Source organism: Haliotis asinina, chromosome 1 (genome assembly GCF_037392515.1).
Source record: "Haliotis asinina isolate JCU_RB_2024 chromosome 1, JCU_Hal_asi_v2, whole genome shotgun sequence".
Taxonomy (NCBI): domain Eukaryota; kingdom Metazoa; phylum Mollusca; class Gastropoda; order Lepetellida; family Haliotidae; genus Haliotis; species Haliotis asinina.
In genome coordinates, this window is record NC_090280.1 from 89803660 (window position 1) to 89827994 (window position 24335).

Below are 24335 nucleotides of genomic sequence, written 5' to 3' on the forward strand. Positions count from 1 at the left end.
CTTATCGCAGAGCCTTGTCTCTGTGTTGGTGTCCGCGGTTCGTATTGCACCGTCAGAACTCCATTAAACACACAAGATGTGGTTTCACTGCTGACGAGGTGTGGCAGGACGGTATAGAAACATTGTATGCTAATCATGTATGTATTGTAAAGCCAACCATGCTTGTTATGTGTTTCTCATCTCCAATCTCAACAAGCAAGAGGCGAAAATAACATATGTGTTAATGATTTCATGAAATCTAAAAGTGGGGTGCAATAACCTGGTAATAGTCTCTGCAGATCGAGTCGCTTTTGTTTAGGAGCACTGTTTATAGGAACACGTACGTATATAAATGAAGGTGAGCATATAGTTTTATGCCACTTTTAACAAATTCCAGTACATCACGAGCGAGTGCGCTAGAAACGGGTTTTTCTTACTGTAGTAACAATGTGGAGAATCGGGCCCGGATCTTCGATCAAAAGAATGGTTTGTATCATTTCACGTCGAGATGAGAAACACAGAACAACATGGCGAAAGCCTAACACACTAACAGCTGTCAGTTTTAGTATCACAGCGGGATGATAGATGCTGCGTACATGAGTGGACTACGCCGGATATCAGTCACATAGACTAATACTCAGCCTCTGAATATTTATAGTTTTAAAACTAATTTAAACTGAAAAGGAGCCCCAGGGAGACCAGAGATAGAGAGAAAATCTGGACTTTCTTCATTCAGGGATTTAGCATTGCCGAGAGGGCTAGGCAGTAGGAGACAATAATGTGTTCCGGGGACTGTGAGACACACCAGAGACCATATAATAGATCTATTATATGGTCTCTGGACACACTAACTAGTTACCCGACAATTCGTGGACAATCAGCTGGAATAGAAGAGGAGCCTCCATTAGCTGAATCTCAGGAAAACCTAAACATGCAAAAACCGAAACAAAGAAAGAAACCCTGGTTCAGGGACAGGGAATACAGGGAACAGAGCTCTAATGATTTGGTTCGATTCTTCGAAAATCGAATTTGACGCCTTAGTTTTGACTTTTGATAACTGTCATCACTATTACGATTGGCTATTGGAGTATTGTTCTGTGCTTAAACACCATATCATGTTTGTTTGAAAAGGGTTACGTTATTTCCAGCCCTGATTTCCTAGTCAAATCTTGGTTTTCAGAGTGATGTTTCGTTAAGTAAACTCTGAGACTTAAATGATATCGAATCGAGGTCTGAGTGAATCGTTGCAGCCCTAACTGGGAAGCAGACTACAGTCTGATTGCAGTGAAAACATACTGATGAACAAAAAGTAAATCGAATAAAGTGAAATTTTAGACTGCGAATCCTGGTAGTTCTACCTTGCCAACTGAGCATGTAAATCCCAGAATTTTATTCAACTTAGGATAAAAGTTGTTTAACAAACGATCATTGATTCAAATCGCTATTATTTCGTATTTGTATGTATTACAAGGGGTACGAGCAGTAGTTGGTACAGTGAAACACTTGCACGTGCGGTAGGTGATGAGCGTTAAGTCAGAACAGCCCTACCTGTTCTCGGCTTTTCATTTAATGTGGCTTCTCCCTTGTAATACAAACAAGAGATGAGATTGTCATACGAATATCGTACGAACACCTGAAATATGGAGGACGTTACTTGTATACTTTTCTTTCAGAGCTCCTTAACAGACTTCTTACAACAGGATACATACCGCAGACATGAAAAAGGGGAATAATTGTCCTTATCTATAAGGATCAATGTCTCTAAGAGTGGACCCAAACCAAGACTGGAGTCTCTAAGGGTAGACCCATGGCAGGATCGGTGTCTCTAAGGTTAGGCCCACACCTTGGTTACAATCTGTAAGGGTGGACCTACACCAGTATCGGTGTCTGTGAGGGTGGACCCACACCAAGATTTCAATCACTGTGGATAGACCCACACCAAGATCAGTGTCTGTATGCGTGGACCTACAATAAGATCGGTATCCCTAAGGGTGGACCCACATCAGTATTGGTGTCGGTAAGGGTGGACCCATACGAAGATCAGTGTCTGTAAACGTGCACCTACACCAAGATCAGCATCTCTAAAGGTAGACCTACACCAGTATCAGTGTCTGTAAGGCTGGACCTAGCCTACACCAGCATCGGTGTCTCTAAGGGTGGACCCAAACCAAGATTGGAGTCTTTAAGGGTGGACCCACAACAGGATCGGTGTCTCTTAGGATAGACCCACACCTTGGTTGCAGTCTGTAAGGGTAGACTAACAGCAGTATCAGTATCAATGTCTGTGATGGTGGGCCAACACCAAGATCGGTGTCTATATGGATGAAGTCACACCAGTATCAGTGTCTGCAAGGATGGGCCCACACCAAGATTGGAGTTTGTTAGTATGTTTCTCATGGACAAGTCACATCATGATTCGTGCCTGTCACAAAGTCTCAAACCAACCTGTCAGGACAGAGTCACAGTGAAATGGCAAATGTCTGGGTGGCGTAACACCATGACTATTGTCTCACAGTTCGTTTCTCACCAGCATTTTTCACAATGGAAGGTTAATATACTCAGTAATGAAAGTTTAGTAATACCTAATGAAACAGTCCACTGAACAGAAAGAAATGAAGATAAGAATCACTACATTGTTATAAACTTTACTTTGACCGTTTTTAATTACAAACAGTTTTCAATTAGAAACAGTTGTGACATCATTACAAAATGGAAATCTGGAGCACTGAAAAGTGACAGGGGTGGATCAGTGAATTGTATGTACATAAACAAGAAGCATGAGGCCCAGAGGAGATGATTGCGGATGAGCTGCAAATGCACTCATGTTTTCCAGAGACTTTGAGCAAGATCTGGTGCCTTGGTAAATCTGATGTGACATGATGAGGGCACAAGATAACGATCTTCACGAGGCGTCAATCTTCAAGGTTGGCCACTGCATGGATGGTTTTCACTTTATGTTATAAGTATAAGCAAAAAGGTATTTTTGTAATCTTTATTACTTATGCAGAAAGTCAGTGTTTCACAATCTTGGCTGCTCCAATGGCTGAATCACCTGCCTGTCCATACAAAATAGGAATAGCCTTATACACATGCTCCAGTCTGGATCGAACAATAGGGTTATTGGTAATGACTGAACCACTTGCAAGAATTCGCTTCACCCGGCCCAATTCTGTCAGAAACTGAGTTGACATCAGTGTATGTAGATTGTCTATGATAGAATCACACAGGCCTCTGTACACCTCACCAAGTGAGGTATTGCTGCTGGTTATTCCTGTAATGCTTGCTTTCAGGGAGGGTAGGTGGCGCTCTCCATACAGGGTTGGTGTGATGGACAAGCTGCAGCTTTCCGATTTTAAAGCCATGTCATTGAGCTTAACCCACAGATCAGCTTCTGACAAAGCAAATCCTGCAGGAAGAACAGGTCTGTTGTTAGCATACTTGTGTGAATCAAATCTTTGAAGGGCATTTAGAAGTTGAATGCATAAGAAAACAAGATTTAAGGATGTCAACTTCTTTACTCTGAATAAGCTCCAAAATGCTGCAATAAAGAAGTTGACATCCATAAATCTTCCATTTCTTAAGCATATGTGTGAAATACACATACTGCTATTGTTACATCATAATGTACACACTACATCATTCCCAGCTCTCGTCAGGTGACGCACCATGGCAGCACCTTACCCAAGCTCATGGGCATTCCCAGAGATGGAAGATGTCTGAGGCTTGCTTTACTGGGGTCATTCTACTGACTCACCAAAGCAGCATTAAACTGCTCATCATTGTTATCCTTGTGGTCAAGCTTGTGTTATGCAAAGTCGTTACTGTACAGAGTGTGAGATCCATCTGCTAGAGTAGTTGCCCATTATAGTATCTATTTGCTCAGGGCTTACCTGGCAAAACGACAGTGTCTTACCTTTCCAAAGTCTGCTACATTTACATCAGTAAAACAAAATTATCCCCTACAAATTTTTAATATTTCTTAACGTCTGCTACATTTACATCAGTAAAACAAAATTATCCCCTACAAATTTTTAATATTTCTTAAAGTCTGCTACATTTACATCTGTAAAACAAAATTATCCCATACAAATTTTTAATATTTCTTAAAGTCTACTACATTTACATCTGTAAAACAAAATTATCCCATACAAATTTTCAATATTTCTTACAGGCATATGCTAGGGTAGGTATGGTTTGTTTATTGTATAGTGCTGCACTCAGCAATATTCAAGCTTTATGGAACCGGTGGTGTAAAAATCGAGTCTGGATGAGACAATCTTGTGATCAACATCCAGAGCATTCATCAACTAATTTGGGATATGATTATGTGTGTGAATCAAGTAAATCAAGTCAGCAAACCAGATCACACGATCCCGTTAACTGTCTTACGACAAGCATGTGTTACTGAAGATAAGTTCTAACCTGGATCTTCATGGGTGTCAGGTAAAGTGACAATCCCATAAAGTTGCACAAGCACACCTACCAAACTCTGACAACCATCGCTGCAGCATTGATGTAAAGTGTTGCAATACGTTGCCTCCATTCAGACCAGCACTTAAGGCAAGGTAATCATCACCGAAGTAAGGGAAATAATCCAGTGTACAGGGCTTCTCCTTCAGCCAGTCAGACCTCAAAGAGTTGTCTCCCTTGACAACATAGCCCATTTGAATGGATGTGCTCAGGTTGAGGACTACAGAGATTGTAACACAGCATATGACAGATTATAACCCTTAAAATAACAATCTTTTCTGTGTCTGGTCAATATAATAATGCAGCTTATAAGTACGATGTAAATTTACTGCTGATTTGTCTTTGCGCATCTTGATAAACTTCAAAGAGTGAATCACTCATTTCTTATCCATTCCACCATCTTAAATAGCCTTCAGAATCAGTTCCATTTGTAAACCTGTGACACAGCATCAGACCATACAAATGTTTTGGGCTTGTTTTACAGATTGCCAAATCTTAAAAACCAAAAAAATTCAGAAAAAAGATAGACATGAAATTTCAGTTTTTTCTTAAGATTATTTTGAAAATGAAACAAAGCGTTTTATAGCCTGTTTCTGGGACACAAATGATATTACCTGCATCGTCAGGTTCCTGAAGGATGGACAGAAAGGCACACTGGACGTCCCCCAGGGCGGCATAGACTGGGATGTGTGGCTGGATGTCCAGCCATCGATGCTGCAGCTGACCAGCAACCTCCCCTGCTGGCACGACCTCCGCCAAAAGGTTGGTTGGGAAGCCATTCTCAGACAGTCTGACAAATTGAAGTAAAACCTACTGTCAGATGAAATGAAGACACACATACACTGTATGTAGGCAGCATTCATATTCCTTTATATATCTGGAAAAGAAAATAGAAAAGCTTTTGAGGAGACAAAGATTTACAAGATGCAGAAATATACATCTTAATTCTTATGCACAAATATATTGAATGAACACAGAAAAATATGTATTGCATCCTGATGGATGTACAATTATGTCAATAATACTGAGGATGCAGAAATAAATATCTTATCACTGAATGAAATAAGGCCTGTCTGGCCATCCGAGACAGGCTTGATTTCTGACAGAAGGTCGAAATTTACAGCTAGCCAGTGCGATAGTTTGGTAAAAATTTTAGATGTTTCATGCATCTGAGTAAATGCACCATATCTTGGTGTCTGGTCTGGTTCAAGCCTTTTTCGATAGGTAACATATAGAAGTTATGAGCCATCCTGTCTGGCTGGGTTTTGAGCTTATTTCATATACTGATCTTATACACAACTGCATAGAACAAGCACAGAAAAATATGTATCGCATCCAGGTGGATGTACAATTATGTTCATAGTGCCCAGGGTGCGATTTGACTATTTACAACATGCACCAGTGCAGGTTCAAAATGACTGGTGCAAGTTACCTTCAGTAAAAGGTTGCACCCAGTGCATGGCAACAACGAATCCTCCAACATCTTATAGCTGTCATAGTGTCTTTTACTGGAAGTAACAAAACTTGTTACAAGCATAATCAGTGCTCAGACTGAAAACATATTAAAAATAATAAGACTGTGAAGGTATTAAAAAATAGTGCAAATAGATGATTTCAGACTTAGACTGACATGTCTGTGTTCCACGATGACTGCACTGTGTCGAAGTATCCCATACTAGCTGCCACTTGGACTGAAGTGATGGGCTTCTTCAAGCCACAAAGTCTGGCTACGACATAGTCCATCACAGACCCGCTGCAGTTGTAGCCCTGGTCAGTGATGACCTCCCTCTTGTGTCGAGTCAGCCAGAACAGTGTGGCACAGCCATGCCCCGTGGCCAGATGTAGGTGGGACGACGGGGCTGGGAGGGTGGCCAGGAACTCAGGGCTGCAGCGCTGGTCCATCCAAGTGTACAGAGGACTGGTGATGACCTGACATATAAACAGACTTTACACAATGCAAGTGTAGGTGGGATAGGGGGCTGGGAGGGTGGCCAGGAATTCGCGGGTGCAGCACTGGTCCATCCAAGTGTACAGAGGACTGGAGATGACCTGACATAGAAACAGACTTTACACAGGGTCAGTGTAGGTGAGACGAGGTGCTGGGAGGGTGGCCAGGAATTCGCGGGTGCAGCACTGGTCCATCCAAGTGTACAGAGGATTGGTGATGACCTCACACAGAAACAGACTTTACACAGGGTCAGTGTAGGTGGGATGAGGGGCTGGGAGGGTGGCCAGGAATTCGCGGGTGCAGCACTGGTCCATCCAAGTGTTCAGAGGACTGGTGATGACCTGACATAGAAACAGACTTTACACAGGGTCAGTGTAGGTGGGACGAGGTGCTGGGAGGGTGGCCAGGAATTCGCGGGTGCAGCACTGGTCCATCCAAGTGTACAGAGGACTGGTGATGACCTGACATAGAAACAGACTTTACACAGGGTCAGTGTAGGTGGGACGAGGTGCTGGGAGGGTGGCCAGGAATTCGCGGGTGCAGCACTGGTCCATCCAAGTGTACAGAGGACTGGTGATGACCTGACATAGAAACAGACTTTACACAGGGTCAGTGTAGGTGGGACGAGGTTATGGGAGGGTGGCCAGGAATTTGCGGGTGCAGCACTGGTCTATCCATTTGTAGAGAGGACTGGTGATGGCCTGACATATAAACAGACTTTACACAAGGTCAGCTGAAATGGGTCCACTGGTTTTCATAACTTGTCTCTTGGTCCACAAAAAATTTGTCACGTTGCACTCTGTCGTAACTCTATAGTTTACCATGGGATTATAAACGCTGTTGCCCTATGAATGCTTGTGGATCACAACCCTGAAACACAATATATGAGAGGTAAAGCTCAGCTACATGGTGTTGGGCTGTACATTTGAGGAGTCTTAATGAGTAATGCTCACTGACATCTAGACTAATGCTTAGTCTGTGAATATATATAATTGTGACAGTAACAAGTAATCCCATTTAAATTGAAAAGGAGCCCCTGTAAGGTGGGAGATTCAGAACCTGGGGAAATCTAGACTTGCTTCATTTAGGGCTTTGCCACTGCATGGAGACCTAGGCAGTAGAGAAAATAATGTGATTCATGGAGTGTGAGAGACTAATACAGTCAGTTTGGGTTCAAGTTAGAATGATAAATGATTAAATAACTCAAAATAAGGATAAGTGAACAAAACATAAATGGGACACGGGGTCCTGAAACCTGTGTACCCAACAGGATCTGAAATATGATGCCTTCTGATCAGTCACAGAAACAGTAGTTTCAGTAAATCTCGTGCAACATTTTCATGCATTGTGCAAGGGGTGACAAACGACTGGTGGAAAAGCACCAGCCATTTCCTGACTAGTGAGGAACATTGCTGAGTTGCACCTGAAGTGCATGCTGGCTCTGTTCTACCAGCCATTTATCACACCTTGGTTTCAAGAGTGAAAACCTCTGCATATCAAAAGTTTCTTCATATCATAATTTGCATTAAGCAAAGTTTTGAAGTTACGTTGGTGTGTGGATAGAAGGAAATTATGGAAAACACAACTTGAGACAATTCTTTGGGGTTCAGTTTTTTTAACTGCACTTCCTGTCAGATAACCGTGGAGGAATGCCTAAATAGATGTATTGCATTGGTCTGTTGTTTTCATGAAACAAATGTGCAAGGATTATAAATGAATGATAGACCAAGGCTCATGTCTGTAAACGTTTGGTGTAAGTCACTAAAACAGGACTGTTTATCAGCTATGTGACAACCTCTCAACTTACTTTACTTATGTTTGTATTGACAACATGATCCTTCAACTGTATCTCATTGTTATTCAAGTCCAAAGAGGATCTAAACTGAAACAGTGAATGCTGATTCAAGTCACAGTTCATTGTTATTCCAGTCATGGGAGGCATTGCAAAGTGGATTGTCTGGTTCAAACTCGATTACTTCAAAGAGTGAGTGAGTGAGTTTGGTTTGCACCACTTTCAGCAACAGTCCAGCAATATCAGGGTAGAGGACACCAAAAATGGGCTTAACACAATGTGCCCATGTAGGGAATCGAATCAGGGTCTTTAGCGCAATGAGTGAAGGCTTTAACCACTAGGCTACCCCACCCGCACCCCCCAACCACCAGCTGGATTATTGCTGGGTGCAGCGTTAAACAACAAACAAACCAAACCTTGGCTGGCGTTTGTCTTTCAGGAGACTAAACAAGGACTGGTCAGCATGGAATCAATACATCGTGTCTGAGAGTAGGAGGTGTATCTAAGTACAGTGGAAGCTGTCTAATTTTCAACTTGATATGAAACCCTTCTTCACCTCATAACAGGATCATTTTAATTGTGAACAAGTCTAAATATGTGAGCCCCTAATTCTACTGCTGAGTGTGGTGTTAACAACAAACAAATGCCAAGCAGGTTTTATGAAATGTTAGTGGGTCTCTAGTCCCTGAATCGCAGTATTTTCCCTTCTGTCCCGTCCTTTCTGAAACCTAACCAACTGATCTCATTAGTTGCCTCGTACCGCAAGCATGGGCAGACTCCTTTTCATCACCATTGTGTCTGTGAGAACAAATCTCTGGACATTTCTACCTTCAGGCCTTTTGGCAGGGGTTCAAAACTCCAATCGGGCGATGCACAGCACAAGTGAGTTTTCATTTCAAGCTATCAAATAATGGTATCTTACAAATGAACTTGGATTTCATTTCATCTCAAACTGCAGCTACTAAAGTTCACACTGATAATAAAGTATAGTTATCTTTCTTTGATATTTATCACTTCTCAATAAATAGTCCAGTAAACATTAATATCAAGTACCATGTTGATGTTTTCTTTCATAATTACATCGTCTCGATTATGTGATTACAATTAGGGCAAGTGGAAAATTAGTCAGGACAAGTTACTTTCCTAAAGTCACTTTCCCTGTTGTAAGTGGCTTTTATTTTTTTTTTAAAAAAAAAGAAATGAACCCTTACCCTTTTGACCACTGATACATTTTACTTAGTGTGAAACACCATTTCATATTAATAGTCACTTACAAGAAGCTTAGGTTGGCTGAATCCTGTTCAATGTAAGTTTGGAAGACAAGGGATAAATTACCTTTGTGTCGAGATCAGTTGCCTCGGTAACCTCCTCGCCCTTCCACAACATGATGCCATGCATCTGTCCTGTGACTCCAATTCCGACAACCTGCTTTTTGGCACCTGCTGGGATCTTTGAGATGCATTCACTCAATGCCTGAAGAATCTTGTTTGGGTCCTGCTCGAATCCAAGATGGCCGACATCGCTGACAGTTTCTGCTGCTGACTTCAAGGAGGTTGAGCAGACGGTTTCATGTGACACTATGTCCAGCACAGACACCTTCACTGATGTAGTGCCAATGTCAATACCCAGAGCATATGGCTGCTTTTCAGACATAGCTTACATTTACATGTGGCTGAAAGAAATCATACAGAAGAGACATGTAAGTGAAATGAAATGGCTTTTAACACAGTGACTACATAATTTCCAAGTCCTCTGCTGGGATCTAAAAATCTGGACAGTCTAAACCAAAGTCTGATGCTTTTCCACATGACAAAAAAGGTTTACAAATTCACTGAGAAATCTGTTACTGTTACTTAGAAATGTGTCACTGCATTTAGCAAAAGTGCTAAATTGCTTTAATTCCAAAGTGCTTATAAGCATAACAATAGAGTAATTCTTGCAGATATCACTTGATGTGTGTAAAGTATGCACAGTTAAGAAATCACATCTATTTCCATTTCCATGGCAATCTCCTGGAAACCATTAACAAAGAAACTAATATTCAGGTAACTACTACATGAAAATTCTTGAATCAATCCAAAGTTTTATCATAAAATCAGAATGTTTCAAAACTTTCAGTTCCAACATAATTAAAACTTGCATTACAAGCAAAGAGATCAGTGAGTAATATGTGCATGTTCAATTCCTTAGATGCTTCATGCACTTCGTCTGACAGATTTGGATAAAAATGCAAACATACATCACACCAATATGGTTTTTAAATACTCTACATGCATATGTCAAACATTCAGTTGTTAACTCGTAAGATGACGTATATTCACATGCACAAAAGTTAAGCACCACCCACTATTTTTGAGATCTGCTACTTTGGATACTCAATGGTAACTATCATAACGACATCTATGACTGTCATTGACATCATTGGTTTGATTATGTTTGGCAACTAAACGGGTGATGATGCTGTGATGACAACTCTGCATGACATGCCAGCATTTTTCATGCCTATCATCTGCCACAGTTTCGTAAGCAGATGAGCAAAGAAATGTTTTGAGTTTTCTCTTAAAAGTTGGGAGAGAATCACTGTTCCTGATGTCAAGGGGGACTGTGTTCCACAGGATGGGTGCTGCACCTGAGAAGGCTCGATCTCCAAACTTTGCTTATGTTGATGGAACAAGCAGTTTCTCCTTCTGGGCAGAATGTAAGGTTCTGGATGGGTGGTAGACCGATAGCAAGTCCTTGACGACTAAACGTTTGAAAACACAAACATTGAACAAAATGGAAAGTTACACTCACACTTCTGTAGTGTATTGCTAAAATGCACCCTCCATGAAATGCATGTGGATCATGAAATTGTGTACAAACTATGACTGTAGGCTTTAAAAAGCCTCATCAATAGTACTGCACATGCATTGCATTAAGCCACTATGGACAACAAGAGAACGAAAGTCACTGACAGAAGTACAACAATACAACATCATCGGTCGCTTATAAGGCTGGGCATTGTGGCACGAAGTGGCAAGGCACTTCAGCATGTCCAGTCAGACCATCTCAAACCTATGGACCCAACACAACAAGACTGGGAATGCTAATGACTGACTCAGGTCAGGTCAACATAGAGTTACAATCTCCGCCCAGGAGAGTTACCATCTCCACCCAGTAGAGTTACCATCTCCGCCCAGTAGAGTTACCATCTCCACCCAGTAGAGTTACCATCTCCACCCAGTAGAGTAACCATCTCCGCCCAGTAGAGTTACCATCTCCGCCTAGTAGAGTTACCATCTCCACCCAGTAGAGTTACCATCTCCGCCCAGTAGAGTAACCATCTCCGCCCAGTAGAGTTACCATCTCCACCCAGTAGAGTTACCATCTCCGCCCAGTAGAGTTACCATCTCCGTCTCCGCCCAGTAGAGTTACCATCTCCGCCCAGTAGAGTTACCATCTCCGCCCAGTAGAGTTACCATCTCCACCCAGTAGAGTTACCATCTCCGCCCAGTAGAGTTACCATCTCCACCTAGGAGAGTTACCATCTCCACCCAGTAGAGTTACCATCTTCTACTGGGCCCAGTAGAGTTACCATCTCCACCCAGTAGAGTTACCATCTCTGCCCAGTAGAGTTACCATCTCCGCCCAGTAGAGTTACCATCTCCACCCAGTAGAGTTACCATCTCCGCCCAGTAGAGTTACCATCTCCACCCAGTAGAGTTACCATCTCCGCCCAGTAGAGTTACCATCTCCGCCCAGTAGAGTTACCATCTCCGCCCAGTAGAGTTACCATCTCCGCCCAGTAGAGTTACCATCTCCGCCCAGTAGAGTTACCATCTCCACCCAGTAGAGTTACCATCTCCGCCCAGTAGAGTTACCATCTCCGCCCAGTAGAGTTACCATCTCCACCCAGTAGAGTTACCATCTTCTACTGGGCCCAGTAGAGTTACCATCTCCACCCAGTAGAGTTACCATCTCCGCCCAGTAGAGTTACCATCTCCGCCCAGTAGAGTTACCATCTCCGCCCAGTAGAGTTACCATCTCCGCCCAGTAGAGTTACCATCTCCGCCCAGTAGAGTTACCATCTCCACCCAGTAGAGTTATCATCTCCACCCAGTAGAGTTACCATCTCCGCCCAGTAGAGTTACCATCTCCGCCCAGTAGAGTTACCATCTCCGCCCAGTAGAGTTACCATCTCCACCCAGTAGAGTTACCATCTCCACCCAGTAGAGTTTCCACCCAGTAGAGTTACCATCTCCGCCCAGTAGAGTTACCATCTCCACCCAGTAGAGTTACCATCTCCACCCAGTAGAGTTACCATCTCCACCCAGTAGAGTTACCATCTCCGCCCAGTAGAGTTACCATCTCCGCCCAGTAGAGGTACCATCTCCACCCAGTAGAGTTACCATCTCCGCCCAGTAGAGTTACCATCTCCGCCCAGTAGAGTTACCATCTCCGCCCAGTAGAGTTACCATCTCCGCCCAGTAGAGTAACCATCTCCGCCCAGTAGAGTTACCATCTCCGCCCAGTAGAGTTACCATCTCCGCCCAGTAGAGTTACCATCTCCGCCCAGTAGAGTTACCATCTCCACCCAGGAGAGTTACCATCTCCACCCAGTAGAGTTACCATCTTCTACTGGGCCCAGTAGAGTTACCATCTCCACCCAGTAGAGTTACCATCTCCGCCCAGTAGAGTTACCATCTCCACCCAGTAGAGTTACCATCTCCGCCCAGTAGAGTTACCATCTCCGCCCAGTAGAGTTACCATCTCCACCCAGTAGAGTTATCATCTCCACCCAGTAGAGTTACCATCTCCACCCAGTAGAGTTACCATCTCCGCCCAGTAGAGTTACCATCTCCGCCCAGTAGAGTTACCATCTCCGCCCAGTAGAGTTACCATCTCCACCCAGTAGAGTTACCATCTCCACCCAGTAGAGTTTCCACCCAGTAGAGTTACCATCTCCGCCCAGTAGAGTTACCATCTCCACCCAGTAGAGTTACCATCTCCACCCAGTAGAGTTACCATCTCCGCCCAGTAGAGTTACCATCTCCGCCCAGTAGAGTTACCATCTCCGCCCAGTAGAGGTACCATCTCCACCCAGTAGAGTTACCATCTCCGCCCAGTAGAGTAACCATCTCCGCCCAGTAGAGTTACCATCTCCGCCCAGTAGAGTTACCATCTCCGCCCAGTAGAGTTACCATCTCCGCCCAGTAGAGTAACCATCTCCGCCCAGTAGAGTTACCATCTCCGCCCAGTAGAGTTACCATCTCCGCCCAGTAGAGTTACCATCTCCGCCCAGTAGAGTTACCATCTCCACCCAGTAGAGTTACCATCTCCACCCAGTAGAGTTACCATCTCTGCTCAGTAGAGTTACCATCTCCACCCAGTAGAGTTACCATCTCCACCCAGTAGAGTTACCATCTCTGCTCAGTAGAGTTACCATCTCCACCCAGTAGAGTTACCATCTCTGCTCAGTAGAGTTACCATCTCCACCCAGTAGAGTTACCATCTCCACCCAGTAGAGTTACCATCTCTGCTCAGTAGAGTTACCATCTCCACCCAGTAGAGTTACCATCTCCACCCAGTAGAGTTACCATCTCCACTCAGGATAACTACACATCAGGTTGAGACATCTTCGTTCAAACACCAAAGCCACATCAAATCCATGGACTGCACCGAATCTCTGTCCAGACAGTGTGCAAATGGTTATCAGAAGCCAGACTTTCTGACAGAAGACCAGTTGAACATCACGCCATTCATTTCATCAACGTCAACAGTCGATCTTTGGAGCATGACAATGTTCAACCTCAGGTTGCACGTTTGACAGGACTTCCTATATCAAAGTGATGTTCAGGTGTTACCTTGGCCTTCTCCATCACCCCATTTATGCCCCATTGAACATATATGGATACTCTTGATCGACGCTTGCGACAGTATAATCTGCCACCTCAGACACTACAAGAACTGCACACAGGACAGAGTCGAAACATTCTTCAAGACAGCATATGGCATCTCCTTTCTTCTATGGGTCACCGCTGCCAAGCTGTTATTGATGCCCCTGGTGATCACATCACACACTCACAGTATACGCTGAGCATGTGGCTTTCATATTCCTCTGTAGTTTTACCAAACACTTTCTGGATAATCATGCTTTGGAAATTTGTAAAGTGATCATTTTATTGTAACAGAATGAGCAATGATGTCATGCGTAAATCAGTTATATGCACCAAGCAAGTAAATTCCAAAATAGCATGTCAAGTTTCTTTTGTGAAGAGAGTAGTATGTCCCGATGACCAAAAATTAACAATTTCTTTTTTACCCAAAACTAAATTTATACATTTTGTACTGTCGAAGTACTGCTTGACTTGTTTTGGATTTATCTGAAATTCAGAATATTCATTTTCTGGCTGGTCTTGAACATGTCTTTAACAAGATGTCTGGGATTGTTATCATGATAAACAAGTGATGGATGTTACCTACAGTGAATTTGTAAAATAAATATAATATTTAGGTGTTTTACTAATAGTGATTAATTGAGCTTAGTTTTATGCCAACTTCAGCAATATTCCAGCAATATGGAGGCAGTCTGTAACTAATCAAGTCTGAGCATTTTTGGCAATATTTAAGGATGTCAGTTTGGGAAAGTATTAGCTACTGGTAACCATGTCAACAGAAATCAAAAAGCGAATATACTGCAGGTCAAATTTCAGTGGTAAATTCAGATTTTCGTTTGTTGAGAGATCATTGTCAGTGACCCTAAACAGTAGCCTCATTTGACTGGTCGGTCATAGGTCGCTCAAAGGGTACCTGACGCGATCTCTTACTTGGTTTTGTTAGATCCAGTGTAGGAATGTAACAAATAACACTGGGGTTAAGTTTACTTGGACTGCTGTGGCTACATATACCACATTTAATTCAAAAACAAAATTATTTTATTAATGTAAAGAAACACTCGTGGATAGAATCAAATGAGCATACGGGCACTTCCGAAGAGGTCTGAAATTGACACACTTTGTGGATAACAACTTCTTGTATTTCATGAGTGTGATATTTTTTAAAACAAAATTAGTTGTTATCAACTGAAAGAAGTTGACAGAGTAAACAATTCATCAGGGTTTCATCGAGATACTCTCTAGAAAAATATAACAGCCCTTGATATAACGGCCAGTTTAAGTGGGTTAAGTAGGTTGTTTGCATAAACATGATGGTTCCACGGGGATTTGAAAAGAAAAACTAACACATTTTGCTATTGAAGTTATGTAGTGAAATACTACGAAACGAACAAGTCAAGCTTGCGCAAGCGTTACAGCCGACACGGCGACAGCCAGGTCACAGTTGCTCACTGTTGGCGATAACTGGTACGCGGCAGTAGCTCATTAACTGTCAGAGTCACGATAAACCTATATGACATGTGTAGAACGACATCAGCTGAGACAAATTTCCACTGCCGTGTCGACCTTTGATACTGTCACGTAGCTAGTCGTAAACAACAGTCATAAACCACTAAACGTCTGTCTCACCTGTCGTTCATTGATATTGTCCCCTTAGAGTTATCTGCCCTTGATAAAATCTCCAAGCGTATCCGGTCCTGATGAATCCCTCTCGGCATGTCAAAAGCAATTTCTTATGGTAAATTTCAATCCTCGAGCAACATTTGCCCAAACTGTTACACCACGAAGTGTTAACTGCAGCATTAGCATGAAATCGGTCGCATATATTTTTCTAAGCTGATAGACAAGTCGTCTGGCTCAGTCTCATCCCGCGAATCAATCGATCGTTTTCTGAAATTCTGTCATAAACAATCGCTGCGTTTCACAACATGTGACATGAGCAGGCCATACTGAGCCATTGAGGCTTTTCGAACTTTGGTCACGTTTGACCTGCAAAAATAATCCAGAAACACCATTAAACGGATATACACAACCTGACATAGGCGGTGCTGGTGTTCGTAGATTTCAAATATTCAGCCTTTACCAATGCCAATACTGCTCTCGGATTCATCACACATTTTCTCTCCTAACATGACCGCAATGTGATACAATCATCCCGGATGAGACCAAGGTATATGTAAAATGTTATCGTTTGTGATATTATGTACTTTTAGTTTTTTAAGTCTAACTTTCAACAGATTCCACAATGTCATGTTTTGACGTATCATGTTCTTGAACGACAGTGTTTTGACAATAACGAGCTGGTTGCTCAGACATTGTAAATTCTGATAATTTCTTAAGGTAACATAAATTTCTTGACCTAGCAGACCTTTAGAATACAGCACCACAAATATTAAAAACATGCCACAATGCTTTCTTCAACCTAAACAGTGGTACATTAACATGATTAGAAGGGTGGTTGCCCATCACATACCATTATTTGAAAATATCCCTGGTAATTTTCTTGTTGGATTATAACAAAGTACTCCAACAGTGTAAGCTTATTCAGATGTTCTAATGGTTGGATGGTATAGTGACTGATCCAGTTTGATCCTATTTCTGTGCTTTTACCATGATATGTAATCATGTCAACTGAACATTTGATGTCTACAGGCACGTAACAAGCCATTTGTTTTGTTTAAGTCTGATAGATTGCAAAGTTTTATATTTGGGTAGTACTGAGGGTTGGCCCAACTTTCATTGCAAAAATCATGTGTATCCCCAGGCTTTTTTCATCATGGTAGTTGCGCCTCAGACTTTTGCCTGTGATAATAAAATGCACATTTAATTTATGTGTATCAGTATACTAATAGCAACCACTTTGCCATTGCTGGACAAATCTGAAAATACTCTAAGGTTAAAAACTGATTATGCCTATTTTCCTATGTACACAGCAGATTCTGATATATATTTCGTATGTAACATACTAACAATGAAGTTCCGTGCTTATGCTCAATGCAGTGTCAACCTATAAATGTTTTCTGGTTAACTGGAATACATGCAATACATTGATTACTTCTCCCTTGCTGTAACCTGTGTTTGGAAGAAAATTTTACTAAAAGCCTACAAATGTTATTTGTCATCATTTACTTTATGGTCAGTTAATGAATTTATAACTGGTATAATTAGTGGTAGAACTATTCAGATTAGCTGACAAAGGTTCTCATTTGGCAGTGCAGCAAGAGGAATTATCAGCTGAGTGTAAAAACAACTATTGATCAAAGGTTTAACCCATAACACGTTGGTTGATTAATTACTTTTACCTTCCACAACGGATTTGTCAAAAAGTAGTGTCTATATGTGTAGACTTAATAACATATACTGAATGCACCCAATCGTAAACAAAATTATAAGTCTCCACTATATCTTGGATGTATCTACGGTTTGGCCTGATTATTTTTAGCACATGCTGGTCGTGCAGCAGAGGTCACGAAACAGTCACAAATAGTAGAAAAAGCAACAACCTGTCCACAGAAATTGCTCTGGATCAGTGCCGCTTTAAGCAAAGATTGCAGGAGGAATTCTCTTGTCTCACACTTAAATGTCGTTTTCTGATAGGCTGAGTGCTCCTCTACTATACTCTTTAAAAAAAGTAGGGGAACCTGAACTTTGAAGTATGGTAGAAAGAAAACCCATTAAGGAACGTTACAGTGACATTCATCTTGTGTATGCAGCATCATTTCATGTTATCACAACACGCAAAGACAATGCATGGAAAGTACATACACAACATGGGAGCCTCCTACATGTGCATGGGGTGTCATTACAGAATCTTGACGTTTTTCAGACAGGCGGATAAATCACTCTAGATCATTTTTTCTGATAGTTTTCTTGCAGCTGTTCATGGTCAGGGTTTTCAGGGTCAAATCACTCACAACTGACTGAAAATTGTAAACCTGAAATTTTCATGTTATACTCCAGTCACCGAACAAGGGGGATAACTGAACAAACAGCATTGCTTTGAATGAAATCCATGTGGTGATGCATTCTCAAAACATCCATTTCTGTTGCCTCAACATTGATTCAATCCCATATCTCTTCCAGTTTTGACAATCGTACACTGAAAGTACATTTCCCCTACCTTTTTGGAAGAGTATGTTTTCAACCCCACTTACGAGCAAGTAACATATTCTATGAAGCCTGCTGGGAATGATGAACTTGTTAATTTAAGTATTGGTACTTCATGATAGTAATATTTTATCTTGCATAACATTGATTCAAATATGATGTATGGAAATTACTGATGTTTTGCAAATCCATGGAAGGGAGATAACTCTAAATAATTTTTTTTTCTGAAAAATCTTGCAATAACTACAAAAGCTTTTGTACCTGTGCTGTGAACAATTCAAAACTAACATTGAGGTGTTCAGTGAGATGAATATGTTGTTCACTGATTCCTTTGGGCCTGTGGTTTGATGGCCCATGGGTTCAGGCTCGGGAAACATATTCAAACATCGAGGATACATCAACAATCAATGTTCCCCTCATGACCAGTGGACAACTTAAGTGTAATACATGGAAATCAGGAGCTTGTATGCATGTAAAGGTCTAGAGATAATGCAGGGGTTCAAGAATATTTTGAAAGCCACTTGCAGATATGAGCAGATATGAAATGAAATCCAAGATTATTTGTATGATTACACAATGCCATTTAGAGTGGGCTTGGCGGCTGACTTTATGTGCTGGCGATTAGGTGCCTGACTCTGAGGGAGCAGGTTCGAATCCCGGATGGGACTCAACCAAAAAAGTACTAGAATTCGTATTTTACTAAGAAAGTGAAATTCCAAATATGACATACGTTGCAAGATTATTTGTAGTTTGAAACCATAAATGGAAGTTATCTAGTAGTCCTCTGACAAGTAAGATACCATTATTTTATTCTCCGAAATGAATACCCACTTGTCCTGGGTGTCAGATGATGGGATTGTGAACCCCTGTAATGTGTTTTGAGCCGCTGAGTTGTTACCGTGAGTGAACATACACAACGATTATTCACAGCTTTCTTTTAGTATATATGTATAATGTATGAATCTTTGGCCTATTGACCCGTGAAGGTCCCGGGGTAGAATAGGCCTTCAGCAACCCATGCTTGCCATAAAAGGCAACTCAGCTTGTCGTAAGAGGCGACTAACGGGATCGGGTGGTCAGGCTCGCTGACTTGGTTGACACATGTCATCGGTTCCCAATTGCGCTGATCGATGCTCATGTTGTTGATCACTGGATTGTCTGGTCCAGACTCGATTATTTACAGACCGCCGCCATATAGCTGTAATATTGCTGAGTGCGGCGTAAAACTAAACTCACTCACTCACACTTGGGTCCATTCTATCGGATTGGGTGTTTTACCCCAAAGTAAATATTGTTTAAGGTGATACGGAATTTCAATACCTTTAAATTGTGATACAGAATTTCAATACCTTTAAATTCATGAGCAGCATTGTCACACAAGTTTTGCTGGTGAACATCTCACAGTTGATAATTGGTTCATTACCAATGAGCAATCATCAGAGAAAAAATTGGTTAGTGTCATTTTTGCAGATTTTCCTATTTAGATTGTTATTGCATATAAATATGATATAGTTCTCTGTTGTTGGTTTTGTTCTATTTAGAAACTGTGCAAATTGCATTTGTATATTTCATGTCCAGTGTATTATGATGGAACTTGCTACTTAAACATTGTTCAAGAGATGACTTCATTCATGATGATAACCTTCCTGGAGTCTTCCAGAAATATTCAGTCAAGATTTTTTAGTAAGTGAAGCGAGCTTCCTAAGAATTAAATACATTATCTGGCTCTGACAACTTCTAAGATGTGTTCCATTGTCAAGTGTTTCCAACACTGAAACACTAGTTCTAAAATAGCTTGAGTTTCGATAATGAAAAAATGTGAACAATTACCTGGTCGTTTGGTCACTGCCACCAATCTTCGTTTATTTCAGATAATCAGAACACCACAGATCCGGTAGTTGTTAGGAATATCGTATGTCATTTTTTATCCAGGTCAGCCGCATCCTCCTTCTGCCATGTGTTTTGTAAACTCATATAATAAACCTGTCGTGGGTCAAGAAAGGTTTGACCGTTTGTGCTTCATGCTGGTGAGAATTCAAACAGATACGTACATGTTTGAATTTTTAAAAAGTGAGACGCAGATTTTTGTTTATGCATTATTCATGGTAGTACACTGGCAGTCCTCCAACCTTTAAACATTCATGAATTTAAATGATATCTGGAATGGTTAACTATGTTTTATAGTCAGCTTTGATTACTCATCATAATGGCGGCCATGATGATCCAACCTGTCATGGTATTCTGAATGTTTTATTATAGCTCTTACAGGAATGATGCAACTTAGTGGGTAAAGCGTTTGGTTATCACACTGAACATCTGGGCTCGATTCCCTATATAGGTGCTGTATGTGAATATGGTGTAATGATTCATTGATATTAGCATTGGTTGCATCTTCGTTTGTGCCATACATGTGCATTGATACAAAACACATTTAGCAGGGGTTAAAAAATCCCATTGCCCGACACCCGGGACAAGTCAGTTTTCATTTCGGGCAATCAAATAATGTTATCTTACTTGTCCATGGACTACTAGATAATTTCCACCATGTCCACTTATGCTTTCAAACTGTAAATAAACTTGGATTTCATTTCATTTCATATCAAAAAGCAAACCAAAATAGAATTTTCTTGTAAGGTTTCTTTTTTGGCCAAATGAAACCCATTAGGATTTTATTTTGGGGGCAAGAACAATTCATTTTTACATTTTTTCTTGTTCTTGAAAATATACAACCGACAGATCATAAAAACATGAAATAAACGTGGTCTGGTCTAACCAAGAAATAACAATATTTTAGGATATAATTACTACATTGAATCCTGTTGTGTTTTGTGCTTGACTGAGTCCAACATATATTTTATGTCTGATGATCATGAAGTAATATTTCTTGCGTATTTCTGTTATAATGCAGCTGACTTAAGAAATTATATTAACATTAGAAACACGATAATATCTAATAGCCAGCTGTGATTTTTGTCCCAAAATAATTTGAATTGTGTACAGCTATGTATGTTTGTAACATAACAATATTTAGTGATCTGTTCGCGTTTCATTGAGTTTGTTTACGGTATTCATCATCCGTGATGTATTTTGTTAGAATGCTGAGAAACAGTGTTACCTCACAAATCAATGCTATTGATCACATCATTGTCTTGTTTAGATTCTATTTTTTACTGAATGCTGCTATATAGCTAGCAAATTGCTGAATGCGGCATTAAACAACAAACAAACCAATAGGAGTGCAATAGTACTCCATGCCATGGTTTGGTACATATTACTTTACACAGCTCTCGGTTTGGTACATTTTAGTTCCATTCATTAACAATAAAATTCGATAGGATAAACGTTTTCATGGAAAGGTACTGTCAGCTTGGTTGAAGTATTGAGAAGAAATCTTCTTGGAATTTCGACCCAAATGAAAGTGCATTTACATGATTTCATTCATCCAGTTGAATTAGCATGAGTTGTAGACAATAACAGCACAGAAATGGTAGCTACATGAAGATGTCATCTGAAGTTAAATTACATGGAACTTCTGTGTTGACATTGCGAAATTAGTGTGCATAAGGTATAAGGTGAGGAAGATGATTTTTTTTGATACATGCCAACCGAACGTACATATTTTTAAAGTGAATTCTGATGTTTGTGGTATGAATACACTGCTGTATATTATTTCAGCCCAACAAAAGAACAGTTTTCTGTATTACCTGTTATACTTGTGTGGCACCGATGCAGTTATAACACAGACTATATTTGCCAAAGCTGATATGCTAACTGACTGGTGTTGATGATTTCAGGACTGGACAGCAAGGTGGAAACTTCCAGGCCAGTTATGCTGTGTGGCTTATCACGACGCAAACCTCTGTGTCTGTTGTGTCTGATCATCTCCGCATCAGTTGTCCTCTATAGCCTGGTTAACATCATCAGCAGGAACAGAGTGACCTTGAACTTGTTCGAGAGTGGCTTCTTTGATTACAATCACACACACAACTATCACTACATTTTCACAGCACAGACAGCATGCAGAAATGAAAGAAAAAATCAATCGATTTTTTTAACAGTGGTTGTAGAATCAGCCCCTGCGAAGTTTCCAGAGAGACAGGCAATCCGTGAAACATGGGGATCTTGGGTGTCACAGTATCCGGATATCCGCCTGGTTTTCATTTTGGGACTTGCAGACAATATCACACAGGTGAAAATAGGCGAGGAGAGTCGGAAGTATAATGATATCGTCCAAGAAACTTTTGTAGACTCATATCAAAATTTGTCAATCAAGTCTGTCGCTGCTTTACGTTGGGTGTCCAGTTTCTGTCATGAAGCCAAGTATTTTTTGAAAAGTGATGATGATATGTTTATTCACATTCCCAATTTGATAAACCTGCTTGTGAAAGAGAAGTATGAAAGGACAGTTCTAGGAAGTGTGGTTAGTGGTGCTGTGCCCATACAGGATCCAAAGTCTAAATGGTATACTCCAGTAGCAGCCTTCCCTATGAGTAAATATCCAGATTATACAAGTGGCACTGCCTATGTGATATCTGGTGATGTTGTATATGAATTATATCACATGGCTCTTCATACCAGGATGTTTTGGCTGGAGGATATATACATTACAGGAATATGTGCAAAGCGAATAAATGCAAAGCTTGTTAATAATCCAGGGTTCACCTTCTTCAAGCGGGATGTGAGTGGATGTGCATATAAAGATGCCATATCAGGTCACTCCAACACGGCAGAGGATATCCGTGTGATCTGGAGTGATTTTCAGAACAACAAGACGTGCTAGACCACACCGTCATCGCTTCTGTGGATTCTGAGTTAGAATGTCGCTCCCAAACAACCATGATGGTAGACCATGTTAGGTGACCAAATGAACTGCAATTCAGACTTGGCTGAATCTGTCTTCAGACACTGTTGATAGGGTTCTTCACTGCATCTATCACTTGATTGTCTGCTCCAGACTTAATTATTTACAGAATGCTCTCGGAATATTGCTGAATGCTGCATTCAAACGTAAATGAAATGCAGACAATATTATTATTTTGATTATGAGCTGTTCGAAGTTTCAGATACTAGCTTTTCTGGTGTTTGGTAGTCTACAATTTTTTCTACCTTAGAAAGTGGAACAGGTGCTGTTTTTTAGAATGTATTTTTACAATATTTTATATGATGGTTTGAGTCAGTCTAATGGACATGAGTTGAATCAAACATGTCTTGCTCAAGATCTGATTGAACATTATATTACATGAAGGTATTGAAAGCGTATGTCTTCCCATTTATTAGTCAACTATTTATCTATCTGTTTGTCAGAAGTGTTGTGTTCTTTAACAAATATTTTACTTCCAAACTCCCACCTACACCACATATATATGATATGAAACTAGTTAGTGCTTAAGCAAACTCATGCCTTTAATGCGATAGGAATCTCTTTTGTGATGTGTTGATTTTATAATCCAAGGGAAAAAAATATTTCCTGTGCAAGATTTTCCGAGCTGGAAATGACTGGCTGAATAAGTGTTTGCCCCAGGCATGAAAATGTAGGAGTCATCATGACTCCCTGGTCTCATGAGTGGGAGTCATGGACATGTCTTGGGGAGTCTGCTTCAGTTTGGAACTGGCATCAAGACATCAGCTGTGATCGTTTAATAAGAACAAGGTACTGCAGATCAGGTATTTAATCAACATTCAGTCAAAAAAAATAAGGTCATAGCAGAGAAACCAAAGTTATCTGAACTAAGGGCCCAGTAACATTGGGCCAACAATGACGCAATCTTCTAAATTCACTGTGTATTTGAGATAATGTAGGTTTCACTGCTGAATTATGCTATGGCCTAAGTGATTTTGAGGCTTTGTTTTGAAAGGGATGCTTGGAAATCTTAGGGTTATTATATTATGCACAACTTAGGGGTTCAAAAATATGTTGAAAAGCCACTTGGCACAGGGCAAGTGACTTCATATAACTTGTCCTGTCTAATTTTCCACTTGCCCTGATTTTATGACACAATTTGTGATGTTAATGTTTACTCTACTGTTTGTCAGAGAGTAATAATTTCACTCTCTACTACCTCTACTTTATAATTATTGCGAACTTTAATAGCTTCATTATGAGCAGGTATGAAATTAAATCCAAGATTAATTGCAGTTTCAAACCATAAGTGGAAATTATCTAGTT

General features: G+C 40.9%; 2 protein-coding genes across 4 annotated transcripts; one reads left to right on the plus strand and one right to left on the minus strand.

The window, feature by feature from the left end:
• Positions 1 to 2606: 2606 nt before the first annotated feature.
• On the minus strand, positions 2607 to 20074 carry LOC137255031 (sedoheptulokinase-like). Of its 3 annotated transcripts, none has more exons than XM_067792570.1 (6): positions 15692 to 15887; positions 9525 to 9861; positions 6080 to 6378; positions 5064 to 5239; positions 4463 to 4669; positions 2607 to 3385 (listed from the first exon to the last, which is right to left on the minus strand). In XM_067792570.1, exons 2-6 carry the CDS (start codon positions 9840 to 9842, stop codon positions 2991 to 2993), a joined length of 1395 nt encoding a protein of 464 aa, XP_067648671.1. In that variant the 5' UTR covers positions 9843 to 9861; positions 15692 to 15887; the 3' UTR covers positions 2607 to 2990. The 3 variants fall into 3 exon arrangements, with proteins under 3 accessions (XP_067648671.1, XP_067648673.1, XP_067648672.1); XM_067792571.1 differs by lacking the exon at positions 15692 to 15887 and adding an exon at positions 20000 to 20074 and having other exon boundaries at positions 2911 to 3385; XM_067792572.1 differs by lacking the exon at positions 4463 to 4669 and having other exon boundaries at positions 2611 to 3385; positions 15692 to 15748.
• Positions 15735 to 23788, plus strand: LOC137255067 (beta-1,3-galactosyltransferase 1-like). The gene is made up of 2 exons (XM_067792574.1): positions 15735 to 15800; positions 21964 to 23788. Exons 1-2 carry the CDS (start codon positions 15779 to 15781, stop codon positions 22947 to 22949), a joined length of 1008 nt encoding a protein of 335 aa, XP_067648675.1. The 5' UTR covers positions 15735 to 15778; the 3' UTR covers positions 22950 to 23788.
• The last annotated feature ends 547 nt before the right edge of the window (positions 23789 to 24335 follow it).